The sequence below is a fragment of the Coregonus clupeaformis genome, chromosome 19 (genome assembly GCF_020615455.1).
Source record: "Coregonus clupeaformis isolate EN_2021a chromosome 19, ASM2061545v1, whole genome shotgun sequence".
Taxonomy (NCBI): Eukaryota; Metazoa; Chordata; class Actinopteri; order Salmoniformes; family Salmonidae; genus Coregonus; species Coregonus clupeaformis.
The window spans coordinates 34,845,207-34,863,709 of NC_059210.1; the positions used below are offsets into that span (position 1 = coordinate 34,845,207).

The window sequence follows — 18,503 nt, forward strand, 5'->3', positions numbered from 1 at the left end:
AATTGTTTACAGACAGATTATTTCACTTATAATTCACTGTATCACAATTCCAGTGGGTCAGAAGTTTACAAATACTAGGTTGACTGTGCCTTTAAACAGCTTGGAAAATTCCATAAAATGATGTCATGGCTTTAGAAGCTTCTGATTTTGGTCAATCCTATAGAACATTTGTGGGAAGAACTGAAAAAGTGTGTGCGAGCAAGGAGGCCTACCAACCTGACTCAGTTACACCAGCTCTGTCAGGAGGAATGGGCCAAAATTCACCCAACTTATTGTGGGAAGCGTGTGGAAGGCTACCAGAAACGTTTGACCCAAGTTAAACAATTTAAAGGCAATGCTACCAAATACTAATTGAGTGTATGTAAACTTCTGACCCACTGGGAATGTGATGAAATAAATAAAAGCTGAAATAAATAATTCTCTCTACTAATATTCTGACATTTCACATTCTTAAAATAAAGTGGTGATCCTAACTAACCTAAGACAGGGAATTTTTACTAGGAATAAATATCATGAATTGTGAAAAAACTGAGTTTAAATGTATTTGGCTAAGGTGTATGTAAACTTCCGACTTCAACTGTACATATATACTGAACAAAAATATTTACGCAACATTGTAAAGTGTTGGTCCCATGTTTCATGAAATGAAATGTTGTGCACAAATGTGTTTACATCCCTGTTGGTGAGCATTTCTCCTTTGCCAATATAATCCATCCACCTGACAGCTGTGGCATATCAAGAAGATTATTAAACCGCATGATCATTACACAGGTGCACCATGTGCTGGTGACAATAAAAGGCCACTCTTAAATGTGCAGTTTTGTCACACAACACAAAAATGTCCGATTTAAGGGAGCGTGAAATTGGCATGCTGAGTGCAGGAACGTCCACCAGAGCTGTTGCCAGACAATTGAATGTTAATTTCTCTACCATAAGCCGCCTCCAACGTCGTTTTAGAGAATGTGGCAGTACGTCCAACTGGCCTCACAACCGCAGACCACGTGTAACCACGCCAGCCCAGGACCTCCACATCCGGCTTCTTCACCTGCGGGATCGTCTGAGACCAGCCACCCGGACAGCTGACAAAACTGTGGGTTTACAAAACCGAAGAATTTCTGTCTCAAAGAAGCTCATTTGCGTGCTCTTCGTGCTCACCAGGATCTTCACCTGACTGCAGTTTGCCGTCGTAACAGACTTCAGTGGGCAAATGCTCACCTTCGATGGCCACTGGCCCGCTGGAGAAGAGTGGTCTTCACAGATGAATTCCGGTTTCAACTGTACCGGGCAGATGGCAGACGTGTGGGCGAGCTGTTTGCTGATGTCAATGTTGTGAACAGAGTGCCCCATGGTGGCAGTGGGGTTATGGTATGGGCAGGCATAAGCTATGGACAACGAACACAATTGCATTTTATTTATGGTAATTTGAATGCACAGAGATACCGTGACAAGATCCTGAGGCCCATTGTCGTGCCATTCATCCGCCGCAATCACCTCATGTTTCAGCATGATAATGCACGGCCCCATGTCTCAATGATCTGTACACAATTCCTGGAAGCTGAAAATGTCCCAGTTCTTCCATGGACTGCATACTCACCAGACATGTCACCCATTGATCATGTGTACAACAGTGTTCCAGTTCTCGCCAAAATCCAGCAACTTCGCACAGAGGAGTGGGACAACATTCCACAGGTCACAATCAACAGCCTGATCAACTTTATGCTTTTTAAGGTACACTATATATACAAAAGTATGTGAACACCCCTTCAAATTAGTGGATTTAGCTATTTCAGCCACACCCGTTGTTGACAGGTGTATAAAATCGAGCACACAGCCATACAATCTCCATAGACAAACATTGCCATTAGAATGGCCTTACTGAAGAGTTCAGTGACTTTCAATGTGGCACCGTCATAGGATGCCACCTTTCCAACAAGTCAGTTCATCAAATTTCTGCCCTGCTAGAGCTGCCCCGGTCAACTGTAAGTGCTGTTATTTTGAAATGGAAACGTCTAGGACAGGGTTCTTCAATTCCGGTCCTGGAGGGCCGAAACACTTCTGTTTTTTTATTTCTACCTGGTAGTTAATTGCACTCACCTGATGTCCCAGGTCTGAATTAGCCCCTGATTAGAAGGAGAGGATGAAAAACAAGGTGTTTCGGCCCTCCAGGACCGGAATTGAAGAACCCTGATCTAGGAGCAGCAACGGCTCAGCCGCGCTGTGGTAGGTCACCCAAGCTCACAGAACGGAACCGAAGAGTGATGAAGCGTGTAGCGCATAAAAATAATCTGTCCTCGGTTGCAACACTCACTACCGAGTTCCAAACTGCCTCTGGAAGCAACATCATCACAATAATTGTTCGTCAGGAGCTTCATGAAATGGTTTTCCATGGCCGAGCAGCTGCACACAAGCCCAAGATCACCATGCGCAATGCTAAGCGTCGGCTGGAGTCGTGTAAAGCTTGCCACTATTGGACTCTAGAGCAGTGGAAACTTGTTTTCTGGAGTGATGAATCACGCTTCACCATCTGGCAGTCCGATGGACAAATCTGGATTTGGCGGATGCCAGGGGAACGCTACCTGCCCCAATGCATAGTGCCAACTGTAATAATGGTCTGGGGCTTTTTTCATGGTTCGGGCTAGGCCCCTTAGTTCCAGTGAAGGGAAATCTTAATGCTACAGCATACAATGATATTCTAGATGATTCTGTGCTTCCAACTTTGTGGCAACAGTTTGGGGAAGGCCCTTTCCTGTTTCAGCATGACAATGCCCCTGTGCACAAAGTGAGATCCACACAGAAATGGTTTGTCGAGATCGGTGTGGAAGAACTTGACTGGCCAGCACAGAGCCCTCACCTCAACCCCATCGAACACCTTTGGGATGAATTGGTCCGCCGACTGTCAGCTAGGCCTAATTGCCCAACATCAGTGCCCGACCTCACTAATGCTCGTGGCTGAATGGAAGCAAGTCCCTGCAGCAATGTTCTAACATCTAGTGGAAAGCCTTCCCAGAAGAGTGGAGGCTGTTATAGCAGCAAAGGGGGGACCAACTCCATATTAATCATGGGTATTGAGCTGTTCTGTAGTGTATCTGTGAACAACAGATGCATATCTGTATTCCCAGTCATGTGAAATCCATAGATTAGGGCCTAATGATTTCTTATATGAACTGTAACTCAGTAAAATCTTTGAAATTGTTAAAGGTTCCGGTTATATTTTTGTTTAGTGTAGTACTACAAGAACCAGAGCCCTTACATTAGGGGTCCCTAATGTAAACTGGATCTCTTTACTCCATTGGAAAAGCCTATAAGACTGTCCCACTTTAGCTACTCCATGCTTTTTAGCTAGCTATGGTTGGTAAAGCAGGACAACAAAAATACTGAATTACAAAATTGAAACAAAATATTGTCAACTTTTCTTTATGTATTTTGATGCACCAGTACATAGTATGCACAGTTACATCCCAATTTGGCACAGTGCATTATTTCTGACAGTTTTATCACATCAAAACAGAAAAAAGCTATATCACTGATCTTACAGTGTGCTTCGCTGGGTGAGCTTCCTGGTTGAAGCTTGCTCTGTCCCCCACTATGATGTCACACCAATGAAGTGATGTGACTTTGATCATGTGGTTTCACTGCAAAGGTTTAGTAACAATAGTTTTGACTTTCTCTTGTCAGACCAATAAATAAACGCGTCAGGATTAAGCTGTCCCAGTTTATATGATTTCCCACTCTTTCTGAATTGACCCTATGTAACAACGTTCCAGAAATAAACTATTGGGAGTTTAACTAAATTAACTAAATTAAGTTAATGTATCCCTAGAAGGGGAAATGCTACCAGCATAATCCAGGCATTGACATAATGTTTTATATTAGGCTACTGACCGAGTACTGTGGAAAGAAAGAACTGTTTGTTCTGTCTAAACGCCTTCCCAACTTGAGCTCTCGTTTCCAAGCACGAGCACCTATACACTGCGCTTCAGCAAACCTGCCTGCCTCATCCAAACAATGGATGGGGGTAGTTTTATCACCACTACAGAAAACACTCGATTACACAACTGCTGTTGCGATTTATCTACCTTTTTATAGGTAGGCCTACACGTGGGGGAATTATATGTACTTTAATCGCGGGACAAGCGCGCCAGAGCGGTGCGTCAATTGCGATGGAACACTACTATCGAGTTGCAGTGCGTGATTGACAGCGGCAGCTGAATGCAGAATCTTCTCATGGGACCTGGGCGGCTATGGTGGTGCGCCTGCCTGATCTGGACCGGGGCAATGTGAAGAGCTCACATACTTTTAGAAATTAGATGACAGCACAACTCTCTTCCTCCGGCAGCTGCTGTCATTCGGAAGAGAACTGTCACGGGCAGTCGCCTTCGGTTAGAAGACGCACATGAGAAGAGGAAATTAGCCTATAGATTTCATCAAGAGGTTGCTAATCTGCTTAATCATTGGCAAGTGGTCCCGCGGAGAATAGTAGGCTATGGGAGCACTATGTTGTCCCGAAAAGGACTGATCCCGGACGACTACTTGCTGACCCGCTTGGCTGAGGATGTCCAGCACCCTATATTCAAGGCGAAAGCGCGGAAGGCTCGGTTCGTTGCCAAAAACGGAACCTGTAATGTGGCCCACACGAACATTCGCGAACAAGGACGGTTCCTACTGGATGTTTTCACCACTTTAGTGGATCTAAAATGGCTTCACACACTTATAATTTTCACCATGTCGTTTCTGTGCAGCTGGCTGCTGTTTGCGATGGTGTGGTGGCTCATTGCCTTTGCGCACGGCGACCTGGAACAAAAAGGTGACGACTTTGTCCCTTGCGTAACGGACATCCACTCCTTCTCCTCTGCTTTCCTTTTCTCCATAGAGGTGCAGGTGACCATTGGGTTCGGTGGACGTATGGTCACAGAGGAATGCTTGTCTGCCATAGTGGTCCTTATCATTCAGAACATCGTGGGCTTGTTGATTAACGCCATCATGCTGGGGTGTATCTTTATGAAGACGGCACAGGCGAATCGGCGCGCCGAGACGCTGATCTTCAGCAAGCATGCTGTCATTTCCATCCGAAATAACAAGCTTTGCTTCATGATTCGTTTAGGGGACCTGAGGAAGAGCATGATCATCAGCGCCACCGTGCGGATGCAAGTGGTAAGGCGCAGCACCACTCCGGAGGGCGAGGTGGTCCCCCTGGACCAGATAGACATTCACATGGACAACCCCGTAGGGACCAACGGTATTTTCCTGGTGGCCCCCCTTATCATATGTCACATTATCAACAAAGACAGCCCGCTCTATGAGCTGTCCCCAGCGGAGTTACAAAATAATGACATCGAGGTGATAGTGGTGCTGGAGGGGGTGGTGGAGACCACGGGGATAACCACCCAGGCCCGGACATCCTACCTGTCCGAGGAGATACTGTGGGGGCAGCGCTTTGTGCCCACTATATCCGAGGAAGAGGGCACGTACGCGGTAGACTACTCCAAATTCGGTAACACGGTTAGAGTACCGACACCCAGCTGCAGTGCCAAGAAGCTGGATGAGGACGGAGGCATCGCCAGGTTTAAACTGCACGAGCACGCCACCCTGCGGCCGTCCGCGAGAATGCGCGTAAAGCATCAAAGCACAATCAGCCCACTAGCCTAAATAGCCTACTTTTATAAAGCAGTGGATAGTGCCAATGCATTTTGTATATGAAAAGATTATTTTTTATTACCAATAACATTTTAATGTATCTTTTCGTAATATTACATAAATGCTTTGTTTATTATGTCCAATAATGTTCTTATTCTGGTCAATGGGACCCACAAGGTGTGCATGCGTGTTCTAGCCCAGTACACACTTTTTTTTATTTCACCTTTATTTAACCAGGTAAGCCAGTTGAGGAAAAAGTTCTCATTTACAACTGCGACCTGGCCAAGATAAAGCAACTACACCTACTTCAACCAAGGACTATATGATTAGATGAATCCAGTGTGTTAGTGCTGGGCTAGAACAAAATCCCGCACACCCTGTGGGTATTAAGCCAGGACCAGGATCAAGTATTGTAGCCTAATAGCCATGTGTCCCTATAGACTGCAATGTCAATGTACTATTACCTGAAGCGTTAGGTGATTTTAGGGGCCTGAACGTCTTGCCGTTCTATCAATCCCAGAATATGCACGTATCAAATACCTTCTTACTCAGGGTGCTCAATGAAAACATATGCATGATGGAATGCAGTTTGATAGATTTATAACATTATACAAAGTTATGCAATTATCCAGTTTGAAGGCAGAGGCCAGCGTGTGTGTAGTAGACTGGTGCCCAACACACTCCTCCTGGAGAACTAGCCTCCTGCAGGCTTTCCATCTGACCCTGCATGAAAACCATAACAGTCACTGTGGCCCTCATGGACTTGACCAGTACTGATCTACATAATGATGCTCTTGTATGGTAAAAATGACTATGGTCTTTGATAGTTGTATGCAAAGCTTGACTTGGAAATAAAAAAGGAATACCTGTTGAAAAGCACTTGACATGTACTGTACAGTATGTGTGCGCATGGATGATATGCAGAAGAGAACTTCCTTGAAAGTAACCCGTTTTCCTCGTCAAGTTACTATGCATGCCACACATCTACTTAATCCTCATCATCATCATCATCATCATGTTGACAGAAGACAACATGAGACAGAGCGGCATTTATGTATTTTATTCGATTATAATCCGCAGAGTTTAAAATATTAAATTGCTTTTAACTTAGTTAATAATTAAAATACATAAAAATGAAAGCCAGAACTGAAGAACCCTGCACATTTTTTAAATTATAAATAGAAGTAGAACTATAAACCCTAATCCTCCTCCTTGATAGAGGCTGTCTGACGGATTCCGCTCTCCACTCTGTACAGTCAAGTTGAAGCAGACTGTGCATTTTTCTATACATGTGTAAGGATGCCATTATTTTTCATGAACTAGTTTCGTCTTTGATAATTTAAAAAAGTACATTTTAAAGGGAAAATAAAAACCAAACGTTAAGGGGCTGGGCTGGGGGGGGGGTATCGTCAAGAGACAGTGGGGGCTTGTTCTGCAATCCAGAACAGCAAACAGACCACCCCCACACTTATCCTTTCTCTCCTCCTTTCCTCCCTTCTTTCTGGGCGTGCAGACATAACCAATGTCTTTGTCCTTCTCCTGTGCTGCTGGAGGGGGCAGAGGGGCTGCCGCTGTATCGCACCCCAGCAAACAGCTCTTTTCACTGGGGAAAAGGTCTCCACCACCCTCCCCTGTACCCAGATAATGGGAACCAGTCTGTCTTGTAGTAGCATGTCTGGTCAGATTCTAATATATCTAAAATACAATCTTTATATCTTCTTCTCCATCTCCCTGTTTGTGTGGCAGTGCCACCCTATGTCTATACTGCCCTCTATGGGTGGCCTCTGGGATGGAGCTGTTAAAGAGGGGTACATCAGGTGATACCTGACTAGAGTAATACGAGAATGACAACTGTAATATTTAAGGGACTGAGAGTCGTTTTGTGGACAGAGAGAATGAGCTAGAAAGAGAGAGGGAGGGAGAGAATAATAGAGAGTACTTCTCTCTGGCAGCAGTGACTTGTGTTCTCTGGTCCTGAGTAGGAAGCACTTGAATCATCCCCAGATTAACAACCCAAACAGTGATTGGCTAGTATCGCCCACCAGGCAGTAACATGGCTCCCTATAGGCCAGCGTAGTGACCTTCCCCCTTCAATCCTCCCACCACTAGGGGGGAGCAAAGAGCCAATCCGATAACAGTCGCCTTTTCTCCACACAATGACAACACTACAATAGTATGTTCAAGCAAAGCAGAGCCACCATCCTGAACTATACTTTAGGCAGAGGACAGAGGGAGGAAAGGGCAAAAAGACACACTGTCCCAAATTAGAAAAATAAAACAAAAAATAAAACTGAATAGAACTTTTCCAACAGAAAATAATACAATAAAAGTAAAATAAAACATTACACATAGTTTGTTCCTAGTTTAAATTGCAGAGCAGATGGGAGGGATTTGCCCCTGGGAGGAACATGCTGACACCAATTCCTGTTGGAGTGACAACACTTCCCCCCCCCCCCTAACCCCAAAAAACCCTCCCCCCTGGATCCTTCCGGCTGGCTGGCGTCATAGCGAAATATAAGGATAGTGGAAGGTCTCCAGGTCCTGCTGCTGAAGCCAGAGGTCTAGGAAGGGGACCAGGCGTTCTGTTTCCATCTCTCCTCTACCATCTTCCTCCCGGGGCTGCTTGTCGCGGAAACCCCTGCTCATCTCTCCGTCACATGGTTGTGTGAAGAAGGGGAGGGGGCCGAGGTGGGGGAGGAAGGGGCGGCGGGCGCTGGGGGCGCGGGGGCGCAGAGGATTTCGGACAGGTCGTCCATGATACAGGTCTCCTTGGGGTCGACCAGGTTGAATTCCCTTACGAAAACAATGAAATGTGCATACAGTGTGTTCAAGTGGCCCTGTAGATCCAGGGCCACTGTCTCCTTAAAGTGCGCCCAGAAGAGGTGAGCCAGGACGTGGAACAGATACCTGCAGATCTTCTTTATCAACGCCTCAAACGCGTTGGGGAACTCTTTGCCTGCACGGAGAGAGAGAGGAGAGAGAGAAAATCATTTGGTATGTTTTAATTGGTGCTAGCATCGCCATTCTGATTTAAAGAAGCTACTATCACAATGCTAAGACAGCTATGAAGTGCCAAAAAACATTAAACACTTTACTACTTGAGACAGTAGAGGGCAGCAGTGGCACAGTTCACAAAGCCCCAGCTTCAGTTTGATGTCAGAACCAGAGAGGCTGCAGTGCTGCAGACTGACCACAGCGAGGCGCTGCAGATGTGGACCAGAGCTTAACTCACCATATTTCGTAGGAAAGATGTCCTCGTCTGTGACCAGCTTCTGCACCAGACTCATGACGAAGTCGACGTACTGAGGGGCAGTGCACTTAGTCTTCTTTCCCCTCTCGTCATACCAGTAGTATATTCTGGACACAAACAGAAAGACAGCGGGTTATTTTTCTACACCATTCCACCATTTACATACATAATATAATAATAATAATAATAATAATAATAATAATAATAATAAATGCCATTTAGCAGACGCTTTTATCCGAAGCGACTTACAGTCATGCATGCATACATTTTCCATATGGGTGGCCCCAGGAAATAAAAATGAACAAGATCTAGTCTATCATTACTTTGCCTAGTATGTTATTAAGTCATCTGATCTTGAAAAGGAACAACCTGAAAGAGCGAGGCAGCTTCCTTACACTGCATGGTGTGCTTTTCCAGAAACTGTAAATGGCTGAATCATTCACATCATTATGTTGAAAGGTGAAACACACAAACCCTATGTGACAGCCCCCACATTCACAGCATTTCCTCATCTAGAAACAAGACCAAAATTCCTTTGAAAGGTCATGAACAGTCAAAATCATGTTTTACATGCCATCGGATGATATTTGGATGAAACCAGATCAAAGCATAGATGACCAAAGTATGTTGCTTCTACGTTGATAAAGTTTGATCATAAAGTTACTGGTCCCCTCCCCCATGTCAAACACTTGGATTCAGGAGGTGGGACTATTAAGGGGATCGGGTGTGACCGTCGGGACCTTTAACCCAACGTGATGAATGATTGAACTGTGTATGTGTGTATGCGTGTGAACCTGTCAGACAGGCCTCCAGCCCAGTGCAGGACCAGCCAACCCCACCACCTTCTAACATAGACATGTTTGCATATTTTCATTCCAGTGGACTTAAATGAACCCCATGCCCGTTTCATTTCCTGTTTGGGCCGAATTCCCTGCAGTCTCGGAGTGACACGATACTGATCCCCTGGTTGCGCGGTGCTCGCACTGACTGGTCAAACATTTCCGGAGAGGGGTGACCCAGTTAGACAATGGCTGTAACTGAAGGCAACCCCCTCAGGGCTAGCCACGGTAGTCATGAGTTAGCAAGGTCAAATTGCAAGTCAGTGAAGTCACCAAACTAAGATAGCATGGCTAGCATGACACAGGCTACCAGGGAATACTGTACTGGCGCTAGCAGCGTGAGAGTGAAGCTAGCTGGGTATGAGAGCTAAAGGGGTCATAAACTGCACATCAGTATGGCCAGGCACCACATAACCAAATAAGAGAACTCACATCTAGGAGTGAGCAAGGTCAAAGCTAGCACGGCTAAAGCAACAGGGAAACAGAGCTAACAGTGGTATAGCCATTAGCTAACGAGGCTAGCAGTGTATGGTAGCTGACAGGCTGACAAAACTAGAGGGGTTACCAATCTAGCACAGGCTCCAAATGAGCCGTAGAGCAGAGATGGCATGGTCTGTGGGATTTACCAAGGTCAAGCTACAAACAAGGCTAATTGCTTTTGAACAAAGGTCTGACTGAAACAAGCTAGAAATTGTAGCAGTATAGGTAAGTGAACTAGCGGAGTACGCCAAGCGTGCCTTAGCCGGCGTAGCAGAATCCCCATGAGCACAAGACGTTGAAAATACATATTTTTGGTTGAAAAGTTCAACCAATTTTGCAAACTGGGATAGTTGAGTTAGCAATAGCAGCATGGCGTGGTCTCGGTCTGGCAGGCAGTAGGGCAGACATTACAAATCCTGAGGAATGTAGAGCGTCCAGATAACTGACCCTGCAGGAGGACCCTACTGACCACAAGACAAGCACCAGGCCAGGGACTCCACACTGAGGAGAGTACAACAGGATAACACACACACACACACACACACACACACACACAGACAACCTTACAAAGACCAGCAAACATGCCAAAAAAGACAGACGTCATTAGCCCACAAAAAAAAACAAAAAAACACACCCACCCGTCCATTCACCCACCCACATAAAATGGGCATAAATGACTACCAAATGGGCCTGTTCCCATAGATCATGGAAAGTTTTCTCCTAAAATAGCGCGTTTTGCAGTGCCTGGGGTAGGAGGAATTGACTGGGACTTTGTTGTGGGGTGGGTGCGTGCCAGCCAGAGAGGCAGGAAAAGGGCGGGGTGCTGTAACTGTGGCACACCATTAGACTGACCGGCTGACTGACTAACGGACTGCACGTCTCCACAGCTGTTACAGCCTACGACTACAATCCTCCTTAGAAACACTGGGAGCATCCGGGTTCTTGGGGTTTGCGTATTGGAATTGCATTTCATTACAATATTTAGGTCTGTGCCCGACCCCAAAAAAATGTGTGTCGACCAAGAGCCGTCTGTTCTTTCGACCAACAATTGGTCGACATTTAAAAAAATTTTTTTTTTCCATATACAGTGCATTCGGAAAGAATTCAGGCCCTTGACTTTTTCCACATTTTGTTACGTTACAGCCTAAAATGGATTCAATGATTTTTTCCTCATCAATCTACACACAATACCCCATCATGCAAAAACAGCTTGTTCTAAATTTTTGCAAATGTATTAAAAATAAGAAACAGAATTACCTTATTTACGTAAGTATTCAGACCCTTTACTATAAGACTCGAAATGTAGCATCCTGTTTCCATTGATTAACCTTGATGTTTCTAAAACTTGGGAGTCCACATGTGGTAAATTCAATTGATTGGACATGATTTGGAAAGGCACACCCCTGTCTATATACAGTGAGGGAAAAAAGTATTTGATCCCCTGCTGATTTTGTACGTTTGCCCACTGACAAAGAAATGATCAGTCTATAATTTTAATGGTAGGTTTATTTGAACAGTGAGAGACAGAATAACAACAAAAAAAACCAGAAAAACACATGTCAAAAATGTTATAAATTGATTTGCATTTTAATGAGGGAAATAAGTATTTGACCCCTCTGCAAAACATGACATAGTACTTGGTGGCAAAACCCTTGTTGGCAATCACAGAGGTCAGACGTTTCTTGTAGTTGGCCACCAGGTTTGCACACATCTCAGGAGGGATTTTGTCCCCCTCCTCTTTGCAGATCTTCTCCAAGTTATTAAGGTTTCGAGGCTGACATTCGGCGACTCGAACCTTCAGCTCCCTCCACAGATTTTCTATGGGATTAAGGTCTGGAGACTGGCTAGGCCACTCCAGGACCTTAATGTGCTTCTTCTTGAGCCACTCCTTTGTTGCCTTGGCCGTGTGTTTTGGGTCATTGTCATGCTGGAATACCCATCCACTACCCATTTTCAATGCCCTGGCTGAGGGAAGGAGGTTCTCACCCAAGATTTGACGGTACATGGCCCCGTCCATCGTCCCTTTGATGCGGTGAAGTTGTCCTATCCCCTTAGCAGAAAAACACCCCCAAAGCATAATGTTTTCACCTCCATGTTTGACGGTGGGGATGGTGTTCTTGGGGTCATAGGCAGCATTCCTCCTCCTCCAAACACGGCGAGTTGAGTTGATGCCAAAGAGCTCCATTTTGGTCTCATCTGACCACAACACTTTCACCCAGTTCTCCTCTGAATCATTCAGATGTTCATTGGCAAACTTCAGACGGGCCTGTATATGTGCTTTCTTGAGCAGGGGGACCTTGCGGGCGCTGCAGGATTTCAGTCCTTCACAGCGTAGTGTGTTACCAATTGTTTTCTTGGTGACTATGGTCCCAGCTGCCTTGAGATCATTGACAAGATCCTTCCGTGTAGTTCTGGGCTGATTCCTCACCGTTCTCATGATCATTGCAACTCCACGAGGTGAGATCTTGCATGGAGCCCCAGGCCGAGGGAGATTGACAGTTATTTTGTGTTTCTTCCATTTGCGAATAATTGCACCAACTGTTGTCACCTTCTCACCAAGCTGCTTGGCGATGGTCTTGTAGCCCATTCCAGCCTTGTGTAGGTCTACAATCTTGTGCCTGACATCCTTGGGAGAGCTCTTTGGTCTTGGCCATGGTGGAGAGTTTGGAATCTAATTGATTGATTGCTTCTGTGGACAGGTGTCTTTTATACAGGTAACAAGCTGAGATTAGGAGCACTCCCTTTAAGAGTGTGCTCCTGATCTCAGCTCGTTACCTGTATAAAATACACCTGGGAGACAGAAATCTTTCTGATTGAGAGGGGGTCAAATACTTATTTCCCTCATTAAAATGCAAATCAATTTATAACATTTTTGACATGAGTTTTTCTGGATTTGTTTGTTGTTATTCTGTCTCTCACTGTTCAAATAAACCTACCATTACAATTATAGACTGATAATTTATTTGTCAGTGGGCGAACGTACAAAATCAGCAGGGGATCAAATACTTTTTTTCCTCACTGTAAAGGTCCCACAGTTGACAATACATGTCAGAGCAAAAATTGTCTGTAGAGCTCCGAGACAGGATTGTGTCGAGGCACAGATCTGGGCAAGGGTACCAAAAAATGTCTGCAGCATTGAAGGTCCCCAAGAACACAGTGGCCTCCATCATTCATAAATGGAAGGAGTTTGGCACCACCAAGACTCTTCCTAGAGCTGGCCGCCCGGCCAAAATGAGCAATCAGGGGAGAAGGGCCTTGGTCTGGGAGGTGACCAAGAAGCCGATGGTCATGCTAACAGAGCTACAGAATTCCTCTGTGGAGATGGGAGAACAGCATCATGCTGTGGGGATGTTTTTCAGCGGCAGGGACTGGGAGACTAGTCAGGATCGAGAGAAAGATGAACGGAGCAAAGTACAGAGAGATCCTTGATGAAAACCTTCTCCAGAGCGCTCAGGATCTCAGACTGGGGCGAAGGTTCACCTTCCAACAGGACAACGACCCTAAGCACACAGCCAAGACAACGCAGGAGTGGCTTCGGGACAAGAACCCAGCCAGAACCCGGACTTGAACACAATCGAACATCTGTGCAGCGACGCTCCCCATCCAACCTGAAAGAGCTTGAGAGGATCTGCAGAGAAGAATGGGAGAAACTCCCCAAATACTGGTGTGCCAAGCTTGTAGCGTCATACCCAAGAAGACTCGAGGCTGTAATCGCTGCCAAAGGTGCTTCAACAAAGTACTGAGTAAAGGGTCTGAATACTAATGCAAATTGGATATTTCTAAAAACCAGTTTTTGCTTTGTCACTATGGGGTATTGTTTGTAGATTGATGAGAGGAAAAAAACAATTTAATCAATTTTAGAATAAGGCTATAACGTAACGTGGAAAAAGTGAAGCAGTCTGAATACTTTCCGAATGCACTGTTGTACCTACAACACTAATCTAGTGAGCACTATTGGAGTTCTGCCCAAGCAAGGCATTTGATTGGTTTGACGTGTTGCAAGGCCTCACCGATTTACACCGGGTCTCCACCAATATTTAGCTATTTTTCTGCCATGAACTTCCCCAGGCTTCCCGTTTTAGGGAAGCATGGTTCTCGACAAGGCCACCTGACAACAATTCTGTCACAGGCCTGTCATTCCTCAACGGCTTCTCTATTGTTTGCTTTCGCTCTGTCACTGTCATTTTTCACACACACACACACACACACACACACACACACACACACACACACACACACACACACACACACACACACACACACACACACACAGTGTGGTTTAGCCTAAATGTGGGGGACCTGGTTTTTCCAGCCCTAAGTATACACAGGCGAGAAGGGCCTCTTTCCCAAGACAAGGGCTCACACATGAAAACGGCACCCCGCCCTGACAGGGTCAACTCGTTGGGTAAATACTTACAGTCAATCTCCTCCCCTCTGCTAGACAGGGATGAATAGGCCTCCATGTTATGACGGTCTTTGACTCTGACTACTGTAAGTGTATGCTCTGCCTTTGTATGGGGGTAGACAAACAGTAACTGTAGATAGCTCTTTGTACAGAGTAAAGGCATTCCTTTATGAACAACTACGGCTGAAGGTGTCATTTTAAGGCTGTTTGGTGACTTCTGAGCTAAAACCATCAGGGGATGGATGCATGGTATAGTGATGACTCATGTCATGGCGCACATGGAAAGTCCTACATATTCAACAGGATTTTCTGAGAGTGACCAGAACTATTAGCTAGATAGCCCCCTCCAGTTTACTTGGCAATGGAACACAACCAATATGGCCACATCTCCATCAGCTTCTCAGAACCATTAGATCTTGGACCTCTATCTAGGAACTCTGTGTTCTAAGTACAGAGACCTCACTATGCGCCAGTCCAGCTAGGAACACAAGGCACCTCAGAAAGGCTCATGCGATTTGAGAATGCTCACAGCATAACCTACATTCCGACATTCTCTCACTAGCATTAGATAGCTCTACAGCCCTCCACTTTACAGAACAGACAGGGAGAGAGAAGGAACACAAAACAGAAAGTCAGGGGTAACAGTGAGTACAGCCCTGCGGTCAGAAGCTCTCCTGCTATCAAGAGATGGTCTGTCTTTTGCCGTGTCAAAGCACCCTTCATAAATTATCCAACGGGATCCAAGACATCTGATAAATAACCCAATGGGAGGCCGAGCACTGATGAATAAACCAATGGTGGGGGAGATGGCTTACGTGTTGCAGGCTGTCATGGCTTGACAGGTGTCCCCAGTGCAGAACTCGGAGATGGTGCTGTACTGCAGGTTTATAAGATTGAAGAAGGTCGTTGCTGAAGGGAAAGAAGAGTAATACACTCATTATTACACTCAGTAATGAGTCTGCTCTAGACCTAGCCTTGGTCAAATAGCCTACATACATACATCAACTACTTTCAAATAGTTAGGCTGCTGCTTCCAAGTATTTGATATGTAAGCTGTTTGATCCAAGTAATTACTGTTCTTGAACAGTAATTTTGCAGTGTGATGCTTACAGTGAATGGGACAACATCTGTCCCTTCGGAGCACCAGCTATGTTAATCTGCACAGACAACGTTTTGAACAGTAGTGTACATGTTCAACCCCAGGTATAAAGCAGAGAGAGGGGGAGGAGGTTGGAGGTACTGTTGACTCCATTCATAACCATCATTTTTGCCGCAAGGCAACTTCTTTGTATGTTTCTCATGCTTCTTCTTTGCTATGTTTGTTTGTGGCCAACCTTGCGTATCATTCAATGCTGTTAACAGACAGTTAACATAACCAAAACATTGATAAGACGAGCGTTGTTGTGTTCAAAAACAAACCTGATTAGTGGTTGATACGAATCGATACGGACAGGGCTTGGCCTTGTTGCGAAACTCCCTGATTTCACAGCGGAAACTGCCTTCGCAGGCGAAAACACGTTCCATTTGTTTTACATAAAGCTAAAAAAAGGAAGGCTCTTTCCATCTCCCTCTGGAGAGCACCTGGCAGGTTGCGCAGTCTCCAAAACAAGCCCTGAGAGACAAACTAAATAAACCCTGTGTAGTCCCCCCTCACACGAAGGCTGATAAAACAATCCGCACTGAGGACGCAGGGTTTTACAGGGCTTCACAAGCCACTAGAGAAGATGCCAAAGATGACTAAAGTATCAACAATATATTTTATTGTATAATATGTTTAAGATGATAGTTAACTGTTTGAGGAGAAGGCACTAGATAAAAAGGCACTGTATAGAACAGGCAGTGGATTGTCAATAGTCTGGATGGAATATTCTGCTGTCTCAGCCTGCAGGGCATTACAGGGGTTCAGACACTTCCAGAGGAGATGCCTAAGATGGAGATGCCTGAGATAACTGGAACCCCTGAGATAATGTTGTTCTTATCGAGCTATTGTATATGGGCAATTCCAAGGTAACAGAAAGACATTTACATTTTAAAAGTATGTCAAACAAAAACCAATGATTGCAAAGTTAAACAAACCATACAACTCTCTGTACAAGGACTACTTTGAACAATTTCCACTGAACATTTTGTATTTGTAAAAGTTTCAGTGGAAATTGCTGAAAGTAGTCCTTGTGCATATAGTTGTATGGTTTGTTTAACTTTGCAATCATTGGTTTTTGATATACATTTGAAAAAGTACAAAATCTGAAGTCTGTCACTCTGTTACCGTGGAATTGCCCATAACATAAGGAGCTGCACCTGGAGATAAATGTCTTTAGGATTTAGCTACAGTGCAGTGCTGTTATTGAAGACACACTCTGGTAAGGCAGAAATCCAGATGCCTGAATACTGAGGAAATATTCAAGTAATCTGTCAAGTGTTTAACTTTTCTGAAAGCATCTTGTGTCCGGAAAGACGAGTGGAAGCTCAACACGACCCAAATATGTTTTATCAGTGTTATTAGCTGCTGCTAACTCACTGTTGCTTGCGAGCCATTCGTTGAGGTCTATCTCCCTGGGCAGCACCACCAGCTCTTTGAGGTCGAAGTCGACCACGCGTACTTTCGTGAACTCCGCCTCCAGATACTGCTTCTTCTCTTCCGCTGGCGGCTTCTTCCCATTGGGCTTCGTCTTAGACTTCCTGTAGGGGACAGGAAGAGAGGGGGACAGATTAGAGCGATGCACAGGGACTGTCACAGACGACAGAGAGGACATTTTAAGAACTACTCAGTTTGACAAAAATTAAAAAAGGCAGGTACCGTAGCTAGCTAGTAGCCATTACATTGCAGAGGGTCGTTTCATATGCATTAAATGCACTAACGGAAAGAGCCTTATCACCCTGGCCTGAGAGTGTTATGTAAATAGCCACTTTGGCAGACAACCATGTGTTTCACACTCGCACACAGGTCAGTGCCAGGGTCGCCGTCTCTCTCCCGCTGTGGGGCTTTGAGCCCGCCAAAGGACCATGCACCCAGCATTTGTACAGAGAGAATTCTGTTTCTTGTACCTGACCCAGGGCATGACCCCTGGCCTGCCGTAAGGGCCAGTTACCACACAGCTAGCCGCCCGCAGCGCCTTGTACTTCCAGCGTTACTTTCAGCATGAGACTGTCATATCACACTCCCACTACACTTCCAGGGCCGTAACTCTCCGCCTCCCCTCACCCAAACAGCTAGTAAACTGATATAGCCTATCTAGGGGTTAAAGGTTGAATGAGTTAATAGGCTAGTGAGACTAGCCTATTTCAGACAAAAGCAGGGCTGTGGGACACCGCAGGCCTGGCTCAATTAACGCAACGACGATTACGGCACTACTTTCTGGCGGTCAGGGTTTTAACATCTTGGGGATTTCACTGAGCTTAACCTCTATTGAGTTTCAGTGTCCCACTTAAGAACACGATTAGCATTCTGATGGCTCAATTCCTCGCTCCATTCTTTTTATTATCTCCCTCCCTCTACATCTTCATCTTCATCCCCTCCCGTTCTCTCTTATTACAGTGTTTGGGTTTGTTTGAGGACAGGGGAGTCCTACTTTACTCCCTGAATTTATTGCGCCTCTGTTGACCCTCATTTACGCTATCCACCCCCTCCTCCATCTCTCTCCACACCCTCTGTCTAAACACAATGTTCCCCCCCTCCATGTGTTCTTGGCTCTAGCCTTTCCTTCCCACTCCCAGATCCTAATTCCTGGACGACAGTCCAGAATCAGGAGGAAGAGAGTAAGAACAGCAAGGCCCTAAACACTCGGTCTTTTCAGCAGAAGCCATGCAGAGGGAAGCCAACACTCTGACAACTGCTAGTTTGTTTTCCAAAGAGGGAGGAAACAGAGGCTGTCCACAGCCAAGACTGAGAACTAGG

General features: G+C 45.4%; 2 protein-coding genes across 13 annotated transcripts in view; one reads left to right on the forward strand and one right to left on the reverse strand.

Moving 5' to 3' along the window:
• The first annotated feature begins 3,404 nt into the window (after positions 1-3,404).
• LOC121532056 (ATP-sensitive inward rectifier potassium channel 11-like) lies at positions 3,405-7,047 on the forward strand. Its single transcript, XM_041837707.2, has one exon. The coding sequence runs from the start codon at positions 4,495-4,497 to the stop codon at positions 5,644-5,646; it is 1,152 nt and encodes a 383-aa protein (XP_041693641.1). The 5' UTR covers positions 3,405-4,494; the 3' UTR covers positions 5,647-7,047.
• Positions 6,680-18,503, reverse strand: part of LOC121532057 (MOB kinase activator 2) — a 98,245-nt gene continuing 86,421 nt past the window's right edge. For all 12 annotated transcript variants that reach the window (XM_041837719.2, XM_041837716.2, XM_041837715.2 and 9 more), the window contains 4 exons: positions 17,127-17,287; positions 15,424-15,517; positions 8,867-8,991; positions 6,680-8,590 (listed from right to left, as the gene is read on the reverse strand). In XM_041837719.2, the coding sequence (XP_041693653.2) occupies positions 8,277-8,590; positions 8,867-8,991; positions 15,424-15,517; positions 17,127-17,287 (694 nt within the window). In that variant the 3' untranslated portion in view covers positions 6,680-8,276. The remainder of the gene's footprint in view (positions 8,591-8,866; positions 8,992-15,423; positions 15,518-17,126; positions 17,288-18,503) is intronic.